The following is a 22,592-nucleotide window of genomic DNA, read 5'->3' as shown; positions in this document are numbered from 1 at the left end:
ATTTTCTGTTCACCATAAGGAATATTCAGGAATATCAGGGTTTTTTTTGTTTGTTTTTTTTGTAGGAATTTATTTCTTACTTTTGTGTGTCGCCCTGATAACGTCCCTGAATATTTCATTGCATATTTTCATTGCATCCATCAATATTTCATTTCATGTTTGTCGCTGAGGAAGGGAATAAAAATAAAAGATGATTACTAACAGCAACCTCAGACTCCTATCTCTCTGACACACTTGATCTCAAAAAGGCCAAGGTCAGTCTGTAATGATGCATCCACCTCCATCTATTTATGTGGATAAAATTAATGGAGGATTTTTGAGTAGTTGTAGTGGATAATTTGCAAAAACTATTTTAACACAGTGGTTTTAATACCAATACAATCCATTGAGTCTTTCAACGTCTCTACACAACCCACATAGAGTTGTCTGTATTTTGCTGTGTTCCCATTGGCTGTTACTCAAGTCACAGACAGATTGGCAGGCGTCCTGAGCCTATCAGATGCCGCGGCGGCTGTAGGGGGCGTGGAAACCGGGGCGTCGTTTTTCTTGACTTTCCGTCCATTTCACTTCGTCACTACAACCATCCTTTTTAACTGGGACAACATGGCTACTGCGACGGGCCGTTATTACAGCGAAGACGGCAGGGCAACGAAAAGACAGAAAACCGACGGAATGGCCACGGTGAGTCGTGTGTGTGAAGGGTGGAGGTATTAGTTTAACTGATATTACAGCACACACACACGGCCTGGGCACGGTGTTCTTGTTTGAATCTAATTCAATCAGACTGGCGTATGGAAATTGTGTCACGACGCGGCCAGCTCGTTCAAAAAAAAAAAATATTGCGTTCCATTAAGCGGCTCGTGGTGCAGTTATTTTAGTTTTTACAGTCGTCTCCGCTTTAGCATTGGATATTGTATGTGTTAACTAAACCACGACACACCTCGGAACATGCATCGTTGATATACCTGTATGGTATAATTTGAATTGAATCAATGGAGGGAGGTTGGTGCTCGCCGGGCCTTGCCGTCAGGGCAGCGCTTTGTTCTGGTGCCGGTTACGTTAGCAGCGTGCTAGCCGTAAGCTAGCCTACCGTTCTGAATGTGTGTGAGTATAGCCATCCTTAAAGTAGCTGCAATGTTGTGGGAATACTCTGTAGCCTCATTTTACCTGCAAGGGCGATTAAATGAATGTTTATTTGCTTAGATTTTAATGAAATCTATAGTCTACAGTAACAGATAAAAAGCACAATACCCACTCATCAAGGTAAGACCCCTCCCCCAGCTGCACCAAGTAACCCGAGACTGTTGGTTAACATTGATCTTTTTAGCATCGCAAATATGCCACAGAGCAGAATAAATTGTTTTTAGCTCCTTAAACTCAGTATAACCACTCTAACTAGTCAAATAATATGTTACTCCCGGTCCCTCCTTACGTAAGTTACACTCTTCAAGTGCTGTGTTAGGCCAGGTAAGGTAAATGTTGACATTGAATGTGGTGTTGGGTGTATTTTAACTTTATTTCTCCTTTCTGACTGTGATGCAGGGCTATGAAGACCCACACAAGACCCTTCCGTCTGTGGTGGTGCACATCCGGGGGCTGGTGGACGGAGTTACAGAGGCTGACCTAGTGGAGGCCCTGCAGGAGTTTGGAGCCATCAGGTAAAGCAGGACAGGAGCTATGTGGGAAATGTGTAGAATGTTTTAGTTTACTCTCCCCAACTGCTATTTACGCTGCAAATTCGTAGCCCTGGGTTATCTTTAACCTGGATTAGCCTAACACTCAATTTTGGTTGAGGTTGGGTTAAAACTAGAAACACAAAGGGCACATACCAGTAGGTGTTGACATTCGTAACCCCAGCCCTGTAAATGCAATTGTCTCATTCCTGCACGACGACTTCTACATATTTTAATTTTCTGCACTTTTTAGGGTGCTAACAAAACAAGTTGGAAAATTCATTTTCTCAGCAGTATATTCATTAATGCCAATATAATTGGCTACAGGATGTTGCCTGTCCTCCATCCAGCACACTATTCAACAATGATATGCTTTTATCCATTGAGGCGCTAAATGCCATCAAAACTATTTCCACACATCATTACTTGTGTCGTGAGAACAGTAGTTTGAGGGAAGTCTATCACAATCATGCTACTATTTAATCACCCTACTTAGTCTTTATGACTGGAATGTGCAAATATTTGAAAACCGTATTTAATTAAAAAATGGCTTAGAAAAACATTATTCAGTTGTGGCGTATGATTGCAAGAAAATTTGCAGTATATGGTTTCATAGTATTTATGCTATTAGTTCTGCAGTAGATGCAGACATCAGTGCTGGGCAGGCTCGACGCCTCTAGACGTTGCTTGGCTGCAGCATGGGCTTTAACAGTCTGGCTTTTCTTGTGTTAAATAATCTATATTTTATAACTTTTTCATCTTGATTCCAGAAATTACCAACCACCATAACCAAATATTAATTTTAGGATGGGGAATTATACAAAAAATAGCTAGTTACTTGCTCAAAGGTGGTGTAAGTGATAAACTTACAAGCGGCTGCCAACATTTTCTCCCTCCTCCAGTATTTGATATGTCAACTCAACGTCCTGGTCTTTGTTTTTAGCTATGTTGTGGTGATGCCCAAGAAGCGCCAGGCGCTGGTAGAGTACGAGGACATGAACGGATCGTCCACAGCCGTGACCTACGCTGCAGACAACCAGGTGTACATCGCCGGCCACCCGGCCTTCATCAACTACTCCACCAGCCAGAAGATCTCCAGGCCGGGAGACCCCGACGACTCCAGAAGCGTCAACAACGTTCTTCTGCTCACCATCATGAACCCCATCTACCCCATCACCACGGTAACTGCCGAGATCTGGCCTGCCAATATGGGTTTCTACAATAGGGCTGCACAGTTATGGCTAAAATGATCCCAATTATTTTGCTGGATTCTGTGATTACAACAAATGGTCTCAATGATTTGAGGAACAAAAATATTTTACACCAACACTGGCTGTTCATCTACAGTGAATGTTCGAAGTAAAGTGTTTCAATATTGCCACTATGCCTATACTCGGAGGATTGTGGAGATTGCAATCAAGGTACTAATTTCCATGGTTAATTATGCATCCCTACTATTAACAATGATTAAATGTGTCATGGGGCTCTGCAGATAATTGCTATAGATGATTTGCATTGACATAAGTAGGGCCATCAAGAATTAATGATTGTTAGAGGTCTAGATGTCTAGAGGGTTATTTCAACCCAGATTGAATCCTCAAGTTTGGTACAGTTTGCTGTGTTCATGTTGATCCAGCATCTGCCTCTAGGTTTTTTTTCTTTGTGTGTATAGTTCTGTTTTTAACTTGGTGTCTCTGCACAGGATGTTCTCTACACTATCTGCAACAACTGTGGACCTGTCCAGAGAATTGTCATCTTCAGGAAGAACGGTGTCCAGGCCATGGTCGAATATCCTTTTGCATGTGTGCTGCCTGACATAGGGCTTACAATTTAGTGGTCGATAACAAGGTGCTGCCTATACTTGCCAGTAGTTTATCTGTAAATTGCCAGTAATTTGTTGGTGTAAACTTTCCACACAGTTCTTTTCTCCATATTTAATTTCTGTTTATCATCACTAATCTTTTAGAACCCCGCTCGCGCAATTAAGCTCAGCACCTCAAGTCCTTCTTTGTCGTGTCGAGACCTTTAGGTCGCCCACAGCCAGACAGCGCCCTGCGACAGCACGACAGTAGCTACACATGACTGCTGAAAGTCCTAAAATGAAGAATGACAGGAATGTTAGTTGGCGTGCTGTTTACAAAATGACTGGAGTGTTTTGGTCTGGGTAGTTGTGTCATGTTTGGGCCGCCTCATGCTTGTTGGAGCTGTAAACATGCCTCATCCACTGGCCACAGTGGGTTCTTTAATTCAATAGAAACGTTCAATATCTTACCAGCCAAAAGGCTCTTAGAGGAGGGGAAAAGTTGCAGTGTTAGAGTAGAAGAACTTTACCGCCATTTGGCTGGTGACTGCTGTTGGTCTATATCCTACGGTCATAAATACCCCGTACTTTACTGCTTCTTCCTTAACCCCATCATTACGTTTGACTCTGTGCAAAGCGCACAGCGGGCCAAGGCCTCACTCAACGGAGCAGACATCTACTCTGGCTGTTGCACACTGAAGATCGAGTATGCCAAGGTATTGTTTATAGAACTACTGCACAGTATAGCTGAGCTAATATTCATGAACATGTTTTCATAGTGTCTTTGAGTTCCTTTAAGGAAAAAAAATGAGTAGCAAGACATTTGATGTTAGGGTTTGGGTTTTAAAAATTTGTTTTCCTTCATATCAGTTCCCGTATTCATATAATTGTTGTTTCCCTCAGCCCACTCGCCTGAACGTGTTCAAGAACGACCAAGACACTTGGGACTACACTAACCCCAATCTGGGAGGCCCAGGTAAACCCTCGAACACATGAACATACTCCCACACACTTGCTCACAGTCACATACACTATCCAGCACCCTTACTGCTGCTGTGGGGAGTTTCAGCAAGTGGGCTACTGGGAAGATGGAGGCAAGACCCTTCATTGATAACGCCACTGAACAGACAAATTTTAGGATTTTATAATCCTTACATTATCAGAGATATGCTGCTTTGACAGTCACTATTTTCAGATTAGCTTACCTGCTTCCTATTGTGGCGTTATGACTGAAGTGTTGCTGTGGGGATCTATCCTGAAACCTGTCTCTGAGCCAGGCAATACACGGTGGGATCAGGGTTCATATGCAGGACTGAAAAGTATGGAAACATTGCCTATTTCCATATTTTTAACAAACAACACAAATTACCAACATACCGCAAATTGCTTGCCCTTGATTGTCTGTGTAAATCATTATGTATCTATCAGTAAGTATTAAGTATCTGCAATATTAGCCTGAGGTCAAAGGTGTAAAACAATAAATCTGCAGTGTTTTTTGAAGTTGTGGAAAAGGATGCAAGTTTTCAAATTGAAAATGTCTAGGAACTGCTGGGTGGTAGGAATGGCAGGAACAGCAGGACAAATTCGCTGACAGAAGGAAGGCGTCACCCACGAGCAATAACTGTCTTACAATTAGTTACAGTACTGGAAGGAAATGAGTGAAATCCTGTCATCTCTCTGTAACTGGAGGCTAGCGTTCTTATTACTTGTGGCATGCAGCTTTTCTAGTTTTCTTTTCCCGACAAAATGTAGTTGTCAGTCGTTTAAAGTCATGTCAGGTTTATTCGTTTAGGCCTTAATAACAGTTGCAGTCTCAAAGGGCTTCACAATGACTACATTATGAAACTATAAATGAAAAAAAAAAGGCGACGGTCTGAGTTTACTGCTGTCTGCATCCTGTTTTTAAACACCTGTATTTAGTCCAGACATGCAACTCCTCCCATATAGCCTTGTTTGACTGACATAGATCTTTGGCGGCATGTGTCATTCAGGGACATTACAGCAAGATAAATCAGATAGGGTTGGGAATTGATTTTATATTATATTTTAATAGATTTTATAAGTCAATTCCTTAACGATTCCCGTATCAGTTCCTTTCTTTATTGTTCATTAGAATATATAGCAAGTTAAATTTATATATTAATTTTATATAGTATAATTGCATTTTAATAAAGACCTTCCCAGCACCCCAAAAATACAAAGTCTGGAACTGATGAAAATTGATGCCAATCCCAAATTGGAATGAACAAAACATATTAATCATATTATACTGCTTCACTATTATTCACAATACCATTGACTCAACTGTACAATCAATCATATTATACTGCTTCACTATTATTCACAATACCATTGACTCAACTGTACACTGTGGCGGAGAGGCTGTGGCGACGTAGTGAGGCTCAGGAGAGAGCAGGGTGTGTCCGGTTCTTTGCAGAATGGGAGCAGTTGGCTTGTAGCTGAAACTCATAGCAGGATAGCAACAAAGATGACAAACTAAATCAGAATGTGGCCACGGTTTGCCATGTTCACTATGCTGCTATATGCTTGACCTACTAAATTGAATGAACTTGGCTATCTTGAGCTTCACTACGCCCTTGCACTCACTAACACGCATGGCAGGCAAGGGATCTTAGCAGGATCTTGCGCTCATACCAAACATGTTTTGAACAGTTCATTCAAACCCTGGAGCGTTCAGTTTGTTTGAACAGGTGAGAACAATGCAATTTGAACTAGGGATGGGCATGAATACTCGATTTGGACGTCAGTATTCGTTCAACGTATAGAGTACTCGCATTTTTTTTTTGCTTTGTAAAAAAAAAAAGGTGTGTGTGTATATATATATATATATATATATATATATATATATATATATATATATATATATATATATATATATATATATATATATAATATAAGAATAAAAAATAAATATATATATAAATATAATAAAAATATATATATATATAAACGTAAATTGACCCTGTTCTATATTAAAAGTTTACATTTTTTGGACGGGACTGCTAGCAAAAATGATAGATCTGCGCACGCATTGTTACAGGATCTAACGTTACAGGCAGAATGACATATGTTTGGAAGTATTTCGACAAAATAGACGAAATGAATGTGCAGTGCAAGCTATGTAACGTTAAACTTAAGTATCATAGAACAACTAGTTCGATGATTAACCATTTGCGCATTAAGCACAAGGAGAAAACAGCGGAGACAGATAACAGGCTTGCATCCTCATTTGCTAGCAGTGTTAGCACACGCCGTTGTGATGGCACCAGGGCAGAGAAGATTAGCCAGCTCATCACGAAAATGGTGATATGCTCCCGTTAAGCTTTGTGGAAGGAGATGGCTTCCGCGAGCTGATGGCGTTTGTTGAGCCTAAGTACAAGCTACCATCGCGGCGAACAACAGCTATGAGAGTGGAGAAGATGTATGAGGAAAGCGCGGTGAAATTGAGGGCTGATCTGCAAAGTGCCAACAAGGTAGCCTGGTTGTTCAATAAATGAATTTCAAATTGCTCTTGTTTTCCGTTGTTGGCCAATTTACATAAATGTGAAAGCATTAGATAGTAATAGATATTCTTACAGGCTTATAGCCTACGAAATTAACTGTTTAGCGTTAGCCAAACTTTGGTTCCGCTTGTGTGTTTCCAGTCGGACATGGACCCCTACCCGCATTTTCGCTTGGGTGTTAATTTCGGACCATATTCTTACATTCGTTTTTTTTTTTTGCGAGTACTCGAGTACTCTATAATAATTTAATATGAGTACTCTAATATTGAAAATACTTAAAATGCCCATCCCTAATTTGAACTTGTGTGACACCAAATAACCGCTCCAAAAGAAAAGGTCCCCTTCCAAGCAAACTGAGGTGCTATTTGTCAGGAGTGAGCACGTAATCCGAACCAACTACAGGAAACAACACCAAACCAAAACGCAAGGCTTTATGGCTAGAAGGAGATGGATGTTGACACGTGATACTCAGCACTTACTCATGGTTAGAAAGCTTAGCATAACCAAATTAATTTCATATTCAGCTGTTTCTTCAAGTGTTCTTAACCGGTATGAACACCAGTAAAAGTAAAATCCTTCAAGGAGCTGCAGTCAAGGGAGAAATTTAAGTCTGAATCAGGTTTAATGTAAAATTTTGTGAGACATCCCATTTGGTCCCAGTCAGGTCATTCTCTTTTTGATGCCAAAGTTCTAAAGCTGTCCTGAAACCCCACAAGACACAAAGGGGCCAGTGCTGTTCTCAGGACTTTAGGCCACTTTGGGATTGTTATTAGTTTTCAAGAATCCTCCCTTCATGCTTGAGTTATGGACATGCGTCTACTTTTTCTCAAGCCAGTGTAAAGCCTTCCTTCCGCTAGCAGCGTCAGCTGTTCTGCCTTCCTTGCCACAGCAGTGAATGTAGCAGAGTTATTGGGATCCCTTTTGATGGAAGAAGTCTATTAAGTTACCAAAAATCTGATTAAGCAATTACCTTTTTAATGGTAACAAATTAGGCATTAGGTTCCATATAGGATACATCTATACAGTTTGCCACTGATGTTTGACAACTTGCATCCTGAAGTACTGGGAAACAACTTTTCCTTGCCACCAAGACTGATGTTGGTCTCATCCACTGTCCTCTGACTTCGACCAATCTGAAATGAAGTTAATTTAAATGCTAGTAGTAAAGCCCAACAAACACCTATAACTAACACCTCTTGTTTCATAGAGTCCCACTCGGCACAGCAGAAATGGCAAAAGGGATTCAATGTCAAATGGCAAGTGGTTCTGACAAGGCACCGATTGGGCTTAACGATATCAGACCGCTTTGCCCATAGCTTAAATTTTGTGTAGTTTCAGATTCATTTGAGAAGTGAGAATAGTGGTGCAGACCAGCATCAGTATGGAGGCTATCTGCAGCACCACATAACTCATCTCCACTCAATAAGTCAATCCTCCCGCGAAGTACAAAAAAATTTACAGGAATTTGTGCTGGGAGGGAGAGGCAGACACATTTTTTGCTGACAACACTCAGCCACCACCATCTCAAGTATGAGGACACAACCACTCTTACACAGAAGGCCCATTCTCCCCTCAGACACAAGGGGATAAACTGCAAGACACTCCACCCATTCAACACGATGGTGTAGGACTGATATGACTACTCCTTCCTCACCATTCCTCATCATCTCCGCATCGCAACATCAGAGCCACGAAGACACCACACACTTCTATCGGAGAGGGTGGGGAGTTTGGTTGTTGGTACTTTTGGGCACTAAGCTACGCTTGGTCCCTCCACCCTCCCCACACCCTCCCTCCCTCCGTCCTTCCTGCCCCATTTCGTGACCCACGTGCTTGACACATTGAAACAGGCCAAAGCTTGCATCACCTACAATCTACACCGAACGGAGAAGGGTTACAGACTGATACCAATCCCAGAGGAGACACCACAAAGACAACATCCACCCAGGCAAACAGACAGAGGTAGTGACAGACATCTCTCAGTACAACAGACGAACCATACTGATACTAACCAGTTGATCAAGATCACACTGACAAAGCCTTGGCCCTTCCTGTACTGTTTTTGGAAGGGTGGGCTCCGTGTGCTTTTTTTTGTTTTTTTTGTTTTTTACGCCTTGCTCATCACGGTTGTTGACACGAAAACAACAAAACACCCAAGCAACACATTCTCCATCACTTCCACTTGCTGACGCCGTACCAACTGATCCAATAGATGACTCACACCCCTGAATCGAGCTGTAGCCAATCACATTGGAGGCAACACAAGACAACTGATGAAGACAAGACATTGCTGACAACACCATCAAGCACAAGCACACTCAGAGCCCAGTCAGGCCCATTTTTGGTTTTACTCCTATCTGATACCTCCCACATGGAATTCAGCTGTTCTCTGTTGCTCTTTCTCCTCATCTCTTCCTCCTCATCTTTTCCTCCCTGTGCTTTTCTTGCTACATGCATCCCTGTCTAGCTATCCTATTTTTCTGAGTACAGCTTCTTTTTTTTTTTTTCTTCTGTAAATATTTTAAAGTCTCTAGAACCTGTGTAACACCTTCCATGTGATGCAGGTTTGGCAATTTACACCTAAGAGGAGCCAGCTTCCCCATCTGAAATGTGCTCTATGGCAGCCTCAAGGCCTACCAGTGGGTGCTAAGGAGACTATTCCAAAATGGAACAAAATGGATGGAAATGCCAACCAAACGGCCAACCAACCCACCAATGGGCGTTTCATCTTGATAGAACCAGGAATCGGTCCTGAGGTGGAGAGTTCTTTCCCAAAAGAGGAAATGGATAGGAGTATTGGATGAAATGAATTGGGTGGAGAGTGGTGGAACTACTGCAGCAAATGTCTTCCTCCCCCCTGTTTGTAAGCATGCAGTAAGTAAATCGAGACCCTGCTTGGGGAACATAACTGCACAGCACCACACGACTCCAAACCCCAGCACCCAACATCGCCACACAAGACTGACGTGACTCCCATTTTGTTTTTTTCCATACAGGCTTAATCTTTCTCTTTCTGGAAGTGGGTGATGGTTGTGGGAGGGGTTTCTCTGTCAAGGCTTGCATTGGAAATGTCACATAGGCCTACATGCTTGTTCGCTTTGTCTTGTTGCTTCCTCTGTTGGCAGTTCACAGCCATCAGGGAATACATCTATGCACCTAACTGGTTTCCTGGACTTCTAGTTCTAGTTTCTCTGGGAATAAAATCATATTTTAAATCTGGGAAAAGGGCATGATCTGTGCCAAGGAACCATGAAATACTTCATATTATTAATCCATGGAGGATGTGCTTGACCTCATTACTAGAACTGTTTATTGCCAAGCCCTATCAACCTGGGAAGTCATGTATTGTACCAGGGCAGGGAACATTTTCATCCACCGGCCGCAGTGGCTGCTGGATTCCAAAATTCCAAGACACTTTTGATTGGAAAAAAAATGCTTTTTTAGAATCGACAAGAGCCTTGTTGGTTACCCGCCAAGGTGGTGGAAAGACAAACTTGCCAACCACATTTTCATAGTTAATTTGCTAGATTTCCTACCCATGTTTCTTCAAACTGTTGGCATTTATCTCTGAAACACTGCCCAGATGACGAGTGGTTTATTAACTTAACTCTCCTGAGCATTTATTAGGGTAAATCTGTCATTTGCTCAGGAAAAATGTAGCTGTCTTTTTAATTTGATTAACCTGGCTTCAGTTCTGATTGTGTGTGATTATTGTGTACCTGTACAGATGGTGATGCAGATGGCAATGGGAGCAATGCAGGTGTGTGCGAGTACTTGCGTACAATTTCAATGTTTTTTACATTTATATTTATCCAGGGTGACTGTTTGATATTTTTACCCTTTTCCCTTCTAAATCATCAATATCCTCCTCTCTCATCCTCCCCATTCCCCCTCGTTCACTTTACACTAAGAGTTTACCATTGTCTATGTAGAAGAGATTGTCCTGCGTTTCATTTCCCTAGAATCTCTAATATTGCCCCTACCATCCGTTATCCTCCCCATCCCATTTCCCTCAACTACTTATAATATAGACCAGGGTCCATTATGTTTTTTAACATCCTTTCAGTTATCTTGTTTGATTGGAGTGTAAGGTGGGTGGGGTTTGTACTTGTGGGACAATCTGAGTGGTTACGCTGTTCCAGGCAAGATGAATCAGTCCTGAAATGCATGCAGCTGTCTCGAATACTAATTTTACCCATGTCCATTATGATCTAGGTTGAAATAACTATTGTCAAGGTAACTTTATAGTGTGCAATCTGGGGCAGTTTTTGACATCAACACAGTTTACCAAAATGTAATATTTGGAACAATTTGAAGACAGCAGGATTATTAGTGTATGCCAGTTTTTCGAGACAAGAATATGTTTCTTTTCGATTGTAAATGCTCAGGCGTCCTACTGTCGTGTATGTTTGCAGCCAGAATCTTGTTTCCTGTCGCTTTTCGCCATACTTATGCCATTTTTCTCTTTCTCTACTTTTCCCTCTCTTTTTCTTGTCCTTTTTTCTTCCCGCTCTCTCAGAAGATGTGAATGCCAACCCCAACAAGCGCCAGAGACAGCCTGCTCTGCTGGGCGATCACCCTCCAGAGTACGGTAAGGCTCTCACACCCCTAGGGAATGAAAACACACACACACACACACAAAATGATATGCAGTTCTCTTCTATTGTCAACCTTTGAAGTTATAATGCACAACTTGTTCTATTACTGTATTTCCTGAAAATGTATTCTATATAGACAGTCTGTATTACATTATATTGAGTTTAGAACTTGGTCCCCCACACAGTGGCAGTTAAGTGGTGCTGTGTTGTCATTTTGAACTGTGCTTCCACGTATGCTCTATTTACAATGTAGGGACCAAATCTTCCAGTTATTCTACTGAGAATGATTCTGAATGGCCTCGGCACCATTCCTCAGGTGGCGGTTACCACGGCTACGACGAGAGCTATGGATCCCCGCCCTACGAGGGTCGCCGCATGGGTCCACCAATGAGGGGGCGCGGTGGAAGCCGCTACGGGCCGGGCTACGGGCCTCCTCCCCCTCCTCCCGGCGAGTACGGCGCGCACGCCGACTCTCCCGTCGTCATGGTATACGGCCTCGACCCGCTCAAGATGAACGCCGACCGTGTCTTCAACGTCTTCTGTCTCTATGGCAACGTAGAGCGGGTGAGTGTCCGACAGTGGATGATGCTTGTATGTGTGGTGTGTGCAGTAGTTGTAGTGAGACTTGTAGTTAAAATAATGGTAAGTGTTCTTGTAGTAGTGTATGTGTGATGTTTTTGAGGCTGTTTACACTTAATATTAGACATATAGAAAAATTAAACTAAACATACAGAATAAAACCAGCTAAATCTGCAAGAAGTAACACTTAACAGAGCAGACTGTTATGTCTAAAACCCAGGGCAGAATTAGAGATTGTTGCAAATTTTGACTTTAAAAAAACATATTCATGTAGCTTAGCAGGGTTGTTTTCATAAGCACTGATAGATATTCATGGAAAATGTTATTTGCAGAGTAGGTGTTGTTTTTTGTTGTTTTTTTAAGCGGGGGAGAAGATAATTTTAAAAGGGGGGGAGGAGGGGGCTAACATTTCATTATTTAAGAAATTTTAAAAAACATGATTAGTTTGAAACCAAGATCCATATACAGTATATCTATTTTAATAACATACACATACATACACCCACTCATATACATACTGTAGGTAGGTGTTGCCTACTCTCACCACCCCCCACCTCACCCAAGCCATTATCTCAGGTCACATCAGCTCTGTGAATAATAAATCAGTCATTCATGTCCCTTCAGGGAAAGGTGACGTCTGTGTCAGTAAGTCATTGTGTCGCAGAAAACCAGCCAATCCTGTCTTCATTGTCACTTTCCATAGGTGAAATTCATGAAGAGTAAACCCGGGGCAGCCATGGTGGAGATGGGAGACTGCTACGCTGTGGACCGCGCCATCACTCACCTCAACAACAACTTCCTCTTTGGACAGAAACTCAACGTCTGGTGAGTCGAAGCCCCTCACAAACTTTGAAATAATTGAGTCGGATGTTTTTGGTTTGTTTAGTTCATTTATTTTTGTGAAACACCGAACTGTAAACCCACACACTTAATTTTTATATTTACTTTTTGCATGTTGTGGGGAGGCACCACAGCTAGATGCATAATAAAGACCACTTGCAGTTTATAGTAGAGATGGGACAACGGGCTTATCTCACGATACTATGCGATATGGGGTTCACTATTCAATATGATGTAAAAGATAAAAGTTCAATGACAACAAAGTCTGACTGTGCAGAACTATGTTTATTTCTGAGCCACAAATCTTTCTAGCATTGGCTCGCTAGAATGTAAACAACAATTTTAAAATGTCATTACAAAGTGCAAATATAATTTGGATGGAGAGCTTGTGTGATTTTGATGGGCAAGCAGTCTCATTTGTGATTTTTACAGCAGAATAAAATGGAGCTGATATCACCATTCATTTTTCTGCCCCACAATACGTATTGTCACATTTTTGTATTGCGATATATTGAATTTCGATATATTGTCTCGTCCCTAGTTTACAAGTTTCATCCGTTTGCTCCAAGCTGCGGTGTCTCTCCCAGTGTTCTCCTAACTTGTAAATGGAAATATGACTCTCTAACCCCTCCCTCCCCGCCGTCCCTCCCTGCCTCCCTGCAGCGTGTCCAAGCAGCAGGCCATCATGCCCGGTCAGTGCTACGAGCTCGACGACGGCACCAGCAGCTTCAAGGACTTCCACGGCTCCAGGAATAACCGGTTCACCTCACCAGAGCAGGCGGCCAAGAACCGCATCCAACACCCCAGCAACGTGCTTCACTTCTTCAACGCCCAGCCGGACGCCTCGGCCGAGGTCTTCTCCCAGGTCCGTGTTCTGACAGGAAAGACGAAATATACTTGTGTGTGTGTGTTTGGAGGAGTATAGGTGATATGATGTCAGTGGGTATTGGGTAATTTTGACTCATTACACACACAATTTCGAGACACATGGTCATCACTAAACATCCCGCATTTCCTTGTTTGTGAAAGATGGAGGTAACGGGAAGAAAACATTTCTGATTGCATTGGAGAACTAACCTGATGTGAAGTGCAATTTTGTAGCATATTAAAATTTATGTGTACGACTGGGCAGATGTATCCAGATATTTTCTCCACCCACTCTATTTACTAAATTATGTTGCAATCTCGGGAAATGAAGCATTTAAAGTGCTGTGCTGCGTCCGGCCACTAATGATTGTTGTCTTCTTTACAGATTTGTGATGAGATTGGTGTCAAGAGCCCCATCAACATCAAACTGTTCACAGGAAAGAGTAAGCCGCTTTAATTCTGCTTATCTAAAATACAGTGTTTCTATGGTCACAGAATGTGGACTGGTTATACAAAATGATGCTTAAGCAAAATATTTTGACACTGACATCAAGCTTGGCTGCTGTTAAGTCTAGAAACCCTTTGCAGAAATGATAAAGAAACCTAAAACAAATTTCCTAATTCTGAAAGATAGCTAGCTAAAACAAGTCCTGTGACATTACAGTCTGTTTTTTGTTTTTTTTTAAATTGGGACAAAATTAGTGTTTGAGCTAAATATCACTTTTTATGTGTGTAGTGTGTTGTTAATCCTGTGACCCGTGGTCTGTAACCACCAGGTGGCGCTGCCCCCAGTGAGCGCAGTGCTTCAGGTTTGCTAGAATGGGAGTCCATCAACGATGCCATGGAGGCCCTGGGCATGATAAACCACTACCAGATGAAGAACTCGAGTATGTACCCCACACACACGTTTGTATGGCACTGTACTGCATGTCAATAGAGGTTTGTCCCCACATATTCTAAAAGGAGAGAAACATCAGTGACCCTCTGGTGCAGGAAATCGAACCCCCACCCTCTGTCATGCAGCGCAATATGTTAAATTTTTTTAATTTGCACTAACTACAAATTTAACCATTTGAAATGAAAATAAAAGTAACAAGTGCAAGTTTGAGAAGGTAACTAATAACTGATAAAAATTAATTTAAAAACAAATGTGTCAAGTTACTTGTTGCCACAAAAAAGTAAACAAGTACACGTTTTGCCCCCAACACTGCTTGTAATACAGGGGAAAGCAATGATGATCACAGTAGTAACGATAAGTAATGCTCGCCGCCATATTTTTTGTTGATATTAATATGTACTTATAATGGCGAAATCCAAAAGTGAGAGGGGTAAGATGTTTCCATGCCACAGTAACGCATTGAACAGTAGTAAGCCAGGCATCTTGACTGGGTTTCTTATGATGGGGTTATGAGTTTACCCGGGTTATTCTAACCCAGTTGTCAACCCAAAACCCAGTTATGTGATTAACCGGGTCAAGAACAGAATTCCCCTTGCATGTAAATACAGCCCCTGATTGGCCCAGAGAAAGACAAAGTTTTGTGTGTTTTTGTTTGTTCAACTCTAATCGTCCGTCTCTCCCTCTCCCCAGCTGGGCCGTACCCCTACACCCTCAAGCTGTGCTTCTCCACCGTGCAGCACGCCAACTGAGCACGCCCGCTAGCCAGGAAGACGAAGAACGGTCCGCCATTCCCCCATGTTCATCTGTACTTAGACCATGACGGCTCGTAACACACCTGGGGACAATTGATATTCAAAACCCATCAAATCCTTACTGTGATACATTGCCTCGCACAAGGGAACAGATCCCCGAAGTGCAGACTGATCCCATTTGGCTCTCCAAGCAGGCTTAATCAAATGCCGCCAAGCATTTAGAAATAATTGGTATTTATTGTGTCCCAGATGTGGTTTATAGAGTGTCTGTACCTGTGTGTCTTCAATATTCAGTTGTCCTTTTTACTTTTGGTATTATTATGCTTATACAATAGCCTGACATGTGAGAAAGTATATTTGAAAGAATTGTTTTTAAGCTCAGGTGGTTAAGTCGAGATGGAAAACATGGTTTTGTATAAGAGTTGTCTTTTGGATCTTTTATTATAGCTGATTTTTTTTTTATTTTTTTTTTTTATTGCTGCCTATTCAGTACTGCACCTCCACAAGTCTGTTGACATGCAGAGGGGGAGTCTTTTGTTGTAAGAAAAAATAAAAAAAAACAATTTGAAGTTAAGTCTGTCATTAACTTTGATTCAATTACTTTTCTCGATTGTAAACTTATTCCTTTGTCTATTCTGTTAATGTCCTTTGCATTCAAACTGGGTAATAACTGTCAAGAACGATTCCTCAGAACTGGATCTAAAACCAAAGCCAACAATACTATTTGGTTTCACTGTTGGGGAAAACGCGGCCTGGTGAGCGGGCCTATCAAACCGGCTGAGGTCCAGTAGATCAGACCAGTGGTGTCTGATCATGTGCTATCAATGCCAAGACTGCACATTTACCTTCCAACCAAACACTACACCAGCTGATTTCACTAAACCATAGCAGTAATTGGTCAAATCAGCTGGTGTAGAGGTTGACTGCCTGTTGTAGGGATTCGACACTGAGGCAAACACTTGAGATGAAGTTGACAACAGACCTGCTACTGTGTCTGGTAAGCTGACACGCAAATTTGCCTGGTGATATAAAAGTCTCATTTCATTCAATGATTAGTTCTTCCTCTGGTTGAAGCTGTGCTTATCGGTGGATTCACTTGTAGTCTTGGTTGGAACGACAAATTCCTCTCAGCCCTCCATGGCACACGGTTTGAAATCCCTTATACATATTACCTCCTTCCAGCTGATTTTGTTGTTTAAAAAAAAAAGGTAATGTGCTCACTGCTGCAGTGTTTTAGCTTCTTGATAACATGTCAGAGTGCCAAGGCATTCCCCCACTACCAGAAATGATGAAGTTGAGATTTGTATCTTCAGGGACTTTGCAGTAGTCGGCACAACCAGTGCAATGCAGCTGAACAACAAATTTAAACAAACCCAGAGTAAAGCTACCAGCAATCAATAAATGGTGGATATACTGTATGTTTCTCAAATGTGGAGAGAAAAGAACAGTAAACACAGATGCACATGCAAATGGCATCTCTTTAAATATAATATAATATTGTTACTCAGTCAATAACAGTCTGTACTATTAAGCAGTTGAAATATAATAATATCAAGTTACAAATATATTGAAATACAGGCATGTATGCACTGTGGATATGTGTCCAAATACTTAAGAAGAAGTGTTCTGATTTGTTTTCTTTGAACAGCTGATCAGGGGAGAGCGCGAACGCAGTCCCCCACTACCAGAAATTATGCAGTCGAGATTCCCACATTTGGGGAATTCGCAGGGGTCAGCACAACCGGAGTGCAATGGCTGAGCCTCACCCTGGGTGAACCACCTTCATGATCATGGTGTCTCCCCTGCCAGGTAAGTATGAGTTGTACACATCAGACAGAGGGGAGTCACTCACACACACACCGCTCTGGATGATGGTGCTGATAATGCATTAAAAACAAATCCAGTAGTAATCCAGAGTCTATGACATTTGCTCAACCTCATTTTGTTCCCCTGCTGTTGAAAGGATCACAAAAAGCATGCTATTTCTGTTGAGGTTACATTGCGTTTATATTATTTTCCCATGATGCAATGCTGCATGGTCATACAAAACCCAAAACAACTTTAACATATTTCATCTACACTAACTCTGAAAAATGAGTAACAGCCAAACATAAAATTCAAACAAGTTCAAACTAAAGCATGCCAGAAATGAGAGGTTGTTTGATCCACATAAAATGGAGAAAGAAGAAAAACAGTGTACACAGAGCACACGGTCCTTTTGTCCCGCTCAAAAGCATATTCTTGTTTTTCCACTGGTGGTGGCATCTAACATCCCCCACTACTGCCACCTACTGCTCCGGAGTGTAAACTAGTTGATATCTACACCAGAGGTTCTCAACCTTTTTGGCTTGCAACCCTTAAAATGAAGCCATGCCTACTCAGCCTTCTGTCACAGGCTGCACATGCAAAGTGGTGAACAGTTCAACCAAAGAATGATTTTCCCTTTTCAGGTCGTTTCATCTGATTATCAGAAGAGGCCGAGTGGCTGAAAACTATTCAGTATTTCACAAGTAAGAAGCAATAACTGTTAATAACTGTTGTATAGCAGAAATGTGTTTTTTTCCTATTCCATAAATCATCTTGTGACCACCCAAAATTCTCTCGCGACCCCCTGGGGGTCCCGACCCCTCGGTTGAGAACCACTGATCTACACCAAGAATCCCTAAACTACGGAATCCCACTGAAGACATTTACATTATGTTTGCGTCCTTTTCCAGTGATAACGAGTTACATTTCTTCGTTTTCTCAAGATATCGAGTCACTATCTCAAGAGTAATTACGTTGTTTTCTCTGTAAAACTTAATTTTGTTTTCCCGAGATAATGAATTAAGTTATATTATTCTTCGAGATTTCCAACTCCAGTGCATCACACTTGACCTGCTGACTGACTGAAGACGCCCTGAACACTAACAGGTAAGTCAACTTCAACATTTGGGTTTTGAATAATATGCTTTCCTTTAGAATGCAAGTTCCAAGCAGAAAATTATGTCATTACCCTGAAAAAAAAAACAATGTTTGTTATCCCGAGATAATGACAAAATTCTTGTTTCCCTCAGAGATCTCAAGACAATTTTCTCATTATCTCAGGAAAACAAAATATATTATCTCAAGATAATGACATAGCCTAAATAACTCAATATATAATAATATATTTATATTATATAATATAAAGTTGATATTCCATAATCCATAATAAGAGTTCCATATTCCTGATGTTTTACTGGCAACTTTTGGGGCAAAAGATTTCAATTGATTTTGAGTGTAAAGATGGCATGCACACTCTTGGAGTTTTGCCATAAGCAAAAACCTAAAACTTAGCCAAAGGGAAGAAAAGTTGAAAAGTGGATAAAATGTCAGATGCATGGGAAAGAGTCAGTCTTGTAGGCCAAGGAGTTATGAGAACTCTCCCTCAGAGTTCTCTTCATCTTCATCTGAGGAGCTGTAATCAGGGTTTAGCAGTTGTCACCCTGCTCTGACACTTCCTCCTCTTCCTCGCTGTGTGCTAAAAGTGTATCAATGACCTGTTGTACACTAACATTCATTGTTATATTAGTAATTAATATATTATAATATAATAATAATAATATTGTTCTCGTTGTTGTTGCTGCTGTTATTGTGGCGTTACTGTATCTAAGTGTATTTCAGTAGCTACAACTGAAGATGGCGACCCCAGTAATCCGCGTCGTCAAGCCAGATGCCCCTGCAAATCATCAACAGGCCGTACTGATGGCGACCAAAGAGGCCCGTTACTATCGGGATAAAAGGATGGTCTTCCCCAAACCTCCACAGGAGCTGCTCAACCAGGCCACTGCCCTGGCCCACGCAGAGAAGCTCCTTCGAGCAGAGGGTATCCCCGTGCCGTCGCGTCAGCTGTGCCTGGGAAAACTGGTGGTGCCATTAGGCCAGTATGAGAATGCACCATTCCACTGGCTTGTGGCAAACGATGTGGGCTACATGAAGTAGTAAGCATATTATATTTAATACCATTGTAGGCTATGCATTTTAAATACCATTTTGATGGCATGCTTAAAATAAATTACCTGTATATCTGTTTGTACAAAACTATGGCTATTATCGGTGTTTATTATTCTATCTTTGCAAAATTTCTTTACTCATTATCACAATTGCAGTGATATTAATGATGACAGTACTAAGTTGATGTACATGATTCCAGCATGCTTGACAAGCACAGATCAGAGGTGACAAACCCACATAGAAAGGGAGAGCTTGTGAACCAGTGGGTGAAAGACTACCTCACAGAATATGCAGAGAGCTTCCCACAAGTCTCCAGTCTCCTTGAAGCCAACATCGACAGGTGTATCTACGGTCAGAGAGGGTTTGAGGATCACACCTTTCAGGAGATGTGGGAACTCTACAGCCAGTACCACACCCAAAAGGACAGGCCAGAGCAATTCAGTGATGAGCAGAGGGAGATAATAAAGAAGGCAAACAGTTCTGTGAGGAGGTGGTTGGACACACCAGTGACCCACATCACAAGCGTGCAGACGAAGAGGTTCAGGAAATATATTCATGACAAGGATCAAGTAAATATTGATTTGATTATTTATTTGATATGAAACAGGAAGAGCAGAATAACATAGTAAATGAAAATTGTTCAAATTACTGATATTTTAAGCACTTCGGCTAAAAGTGTTTGTTTGCTTTTGGTAATTAAAAACTGGTACGTCATAAAATCTAGATAGTTACATTACATTTTTTGTCCAGGAACCACAGGCAAGCACCTCCAAGTGTGATCCTTCATTTATTTATTTATTTACCAGGGACAGTGCACATTAATCAACATTTCAGTTTCCACATCAATGTAAATGTGCCAGAGTTAGCTAATGAGCTAATTTTCATCTGTTGTCCCTGGGCAGGTTATTACAAATTAGTGGCCTAATGTTATCAATACGATGCTTCAGCAAGCACTACAGTACGACACAATATAATACAATACAATACAATAGTAACAGATATATGTAAAAACTAAAAAAAGACTATGTAAAGGCAGTGCCAGAGATGAGGTAGTATGATTACTCATGATTGCAAGTTTGGTTTGCTTTAAGCCATCTCTTAAGTTTATGTTTAAAGGTTAGGTAATTAGTGCTCTCTCTTAATTCAATAGGAAGACTATTCCAGTAATGGGTGGCTCTGACTGAGAAGACTGTTTGCCCAAACTTGCTACATCATCATGGCCAGGTGATTACACTGAACTGAACTGTTAGCTGCAAGCCAGGCTGTGGAAGGTAAGTGAAATACAGAGTTAATAGACATCAAACCGTTTAAAAAAAAAAAATTCATAATACAAAACTACTTTGTTTGGTAAATTCTTAGACTCGCTCAAGTCCCACGAGTCCCCATTTATGGGCGAGACTAGCAGTCAGTCCCAGGGTTCCCGGCCCACAGACAGGACCAAGCAGCCTGAGTGTACTGTCCGGCCCAAGCAGCCTGAGGCCGCTGTCCGGCCAAAACAGCCCGAGGCCGCTGTCCAGCCCAAGCACCGTTGTCCGGCTCAAGCAGCATGTGTCCACTAGCCAGCCCACAGAGTCCCTGTCCACAACCAAGGGCCATGATTATCCGATGGAATCACCTCTGAGCGACTCCCCTGTAAGTGATATTCACATTATATGCAAACAATGTAAATGAGAACAATTTGTTTTACATGTTTTTTAAATTGGTTTTATGTTTTAACATTACTTTGTACACAATAATAACCAAATGTTTTGTATGTGTTATGTGTGGAGCTAGAGGGTTGGGTGTGTCCGTGGGAAAACCCCAATGGCATCCCATCTGCCGACATTTCCTGGCTCGAAGAGGACACAGAAAGAGGGCTGTTCACCCCCGTTCAAATCTACAAGGACAACACTGGTCTGTTCAAGAGACGACGGGTGATGAAATCAGACCGCATGTGGTTTTACCCACCAGAACCTCCCGGCTATGTCGGGGGTGCTCTGCCAACTCCACAGCTCTTTTTTCGGAGCCGCGTCTTTGTGTGGCCCGTTGTTGGAGTGTGGAGGTACTCCCTGAAGTGTCCTCGAGGTGATGAGTGTGTGGGTACAGGACGGAATGTGCACCTCTACAAGTCTGGCTACCACCACCGGGTATAACTCACTTCACCTGTGTTAGAGTTATTACATTACAGTTGAATATTTATTACTATGTATGTAAACATCATATGCTGCTATTGGCCTTTATTTGATTTGATTTTTTCCCCACAGGTACGTCACATCTGTGATGTATCCAGTTGGTATGCCATGCTGACGGAGGTCCTGTGCTGTGGACAGTGCCTCAAGGCAGCCAGGAGCGGAGGTGGCGGCACAATGGGTCGGTGGCTTGCGTGGGATCCCGCTATTTTATCACAACTTAGCGAGGCTCATCAAGCTATGTTTCCTGCCATCCTCACCAGCAAGTGAGTATACTGAACATAATGTGTGCAAACTTGAAAGTAGTCACTCAAATCAACCTCAACATATTGATTGTGACTCTACTTACAGGCGTGGTGTGGATAGGAATGTTGTGCGCCTTCTGAGGGACCGGACCGAAGGGAACACTATGCTCAAGGTGTGGCGGCAGATACAGGAGAATCATGTTGAGGAGTACCTTCAACGTAAGGACCTGTACACCACACTCCTCATGACTGTAGCGGAACCCGGAGGGATTGTCTCTGCATTTAGACACACATTCCAGGCTCCACCTCCTCCAAGAGAGCTTCCCTCCGCGCGGCTCTTGCGCCATGCCTTCCTGCTGGCAGAGGCATCCTCTCCACTTTTGGCACTGTGCTGAAAATGGATTCCACCAAGAAAGTATGTAAATCAAAACAATGCCATACTGTATGATGCAAAACATATTACAGTATTGTTTTGTTTTTATTCAGTTTTAAATTGAACAAATTTTCACACTGTTGTAAAATGATTAAGAGATCTAACAGAGGTTATCATATTATGCAAACTTGACATATTTTTTAGGTGGTGAAGAAGCTGTCTGGGGAGGGTCAAGGCTCAGCTGAGTGGTTCACCAGCATTGGAAACGAGCACTCCCAAATAGTTTCATTTGTGCTGAC

General features: G+C 41.9%; 1 protein-coding gene and 1 non-coding gene across 5 annotated transcripts; one reads left to right on the top strand and one right to left on the bottom strand.

Annotated features, from left to right (window-relative positions):
- Positions 1–579: 579 nt before the first annotated feature.
- On the top strand, positions 580–16,106 carry LOC139914722 (heterogeneous nuclear ribonucleoprotein L-like). 4 transcript variants are annotated; one of them, XM_078284151.1, is made up of 14 exons: positions 580–681; positions 1,543–1,658; positions 2,617–2,854; positions 3,376–3,461; positions 4,094–4,190; positions 4,378–4,450; positions 10,726–10,758; positions 11,518–11,589; positions 11,913–12,160; positions 12,879–13,000; positions 13,679–13,880; positions 14,268–14,325; positions 14,659–14,769; positions 15,471–16,106. In XM_078284151.1, the coding sequence occupies exons 1-14, from the start codon at positions 604–606 to the stop codon at positions 15,527–15,529; spliced, it is 1,593 nt and encodes a 530-aa protein (XP_078140277.1). In that variant the 5' UTR covers positions 580–603; the 3' UTR covers positions 15,530–16,106. The 4 variants fall into 4 exon arrangements, with proteins under 4 accessions (XP_078140277.1, XP_078140276.1, XP_078140275.1 ...); XM_078284150.1 differs by having other exon boundaries at positions 581–681; positions 11,521–11,589; XM_078284149.1 differs by having other exon boundaries at positions 581–681; positions 11,521–11,589; positions 11,850–12,160.
- A 1,079-nt stretch (positions 16,107–17,185) lies between these two features.
- On the bottom strand, positions 17,186–17,349 carry LOC139931303 (U1 spliceosomal RNA). The gene has a single exon (XR_011785505.2). It is a non-coding gene; the product is annotated as a U1 spliceosomal RNA (small nuclear RNA).
- Positions 17,350–22,592: the final 5,243 nt, after the last annotated feature.

The sequence above is a fragment of the Centroberyx gerrardi genome, chromosome 6 (genome assembly GCF_048128805.1).
Source record: "Centroberyx gerrardi isolate f3 chromosome 6, fCenGer3.hap1.cur.20231027, whole genome shotgun sequence".
NCBI lineage: Eukaryota > Metazoa > Chordata > Actinopteri > Beryciformes > Berycidae > Centroberyx > Centroberyx gerrardi.
The sequence above is the reverse complement of the archived record's forward strand: the minus strand, read 5'-3'. Positions and strand labels throughout refer to the sequence as shown.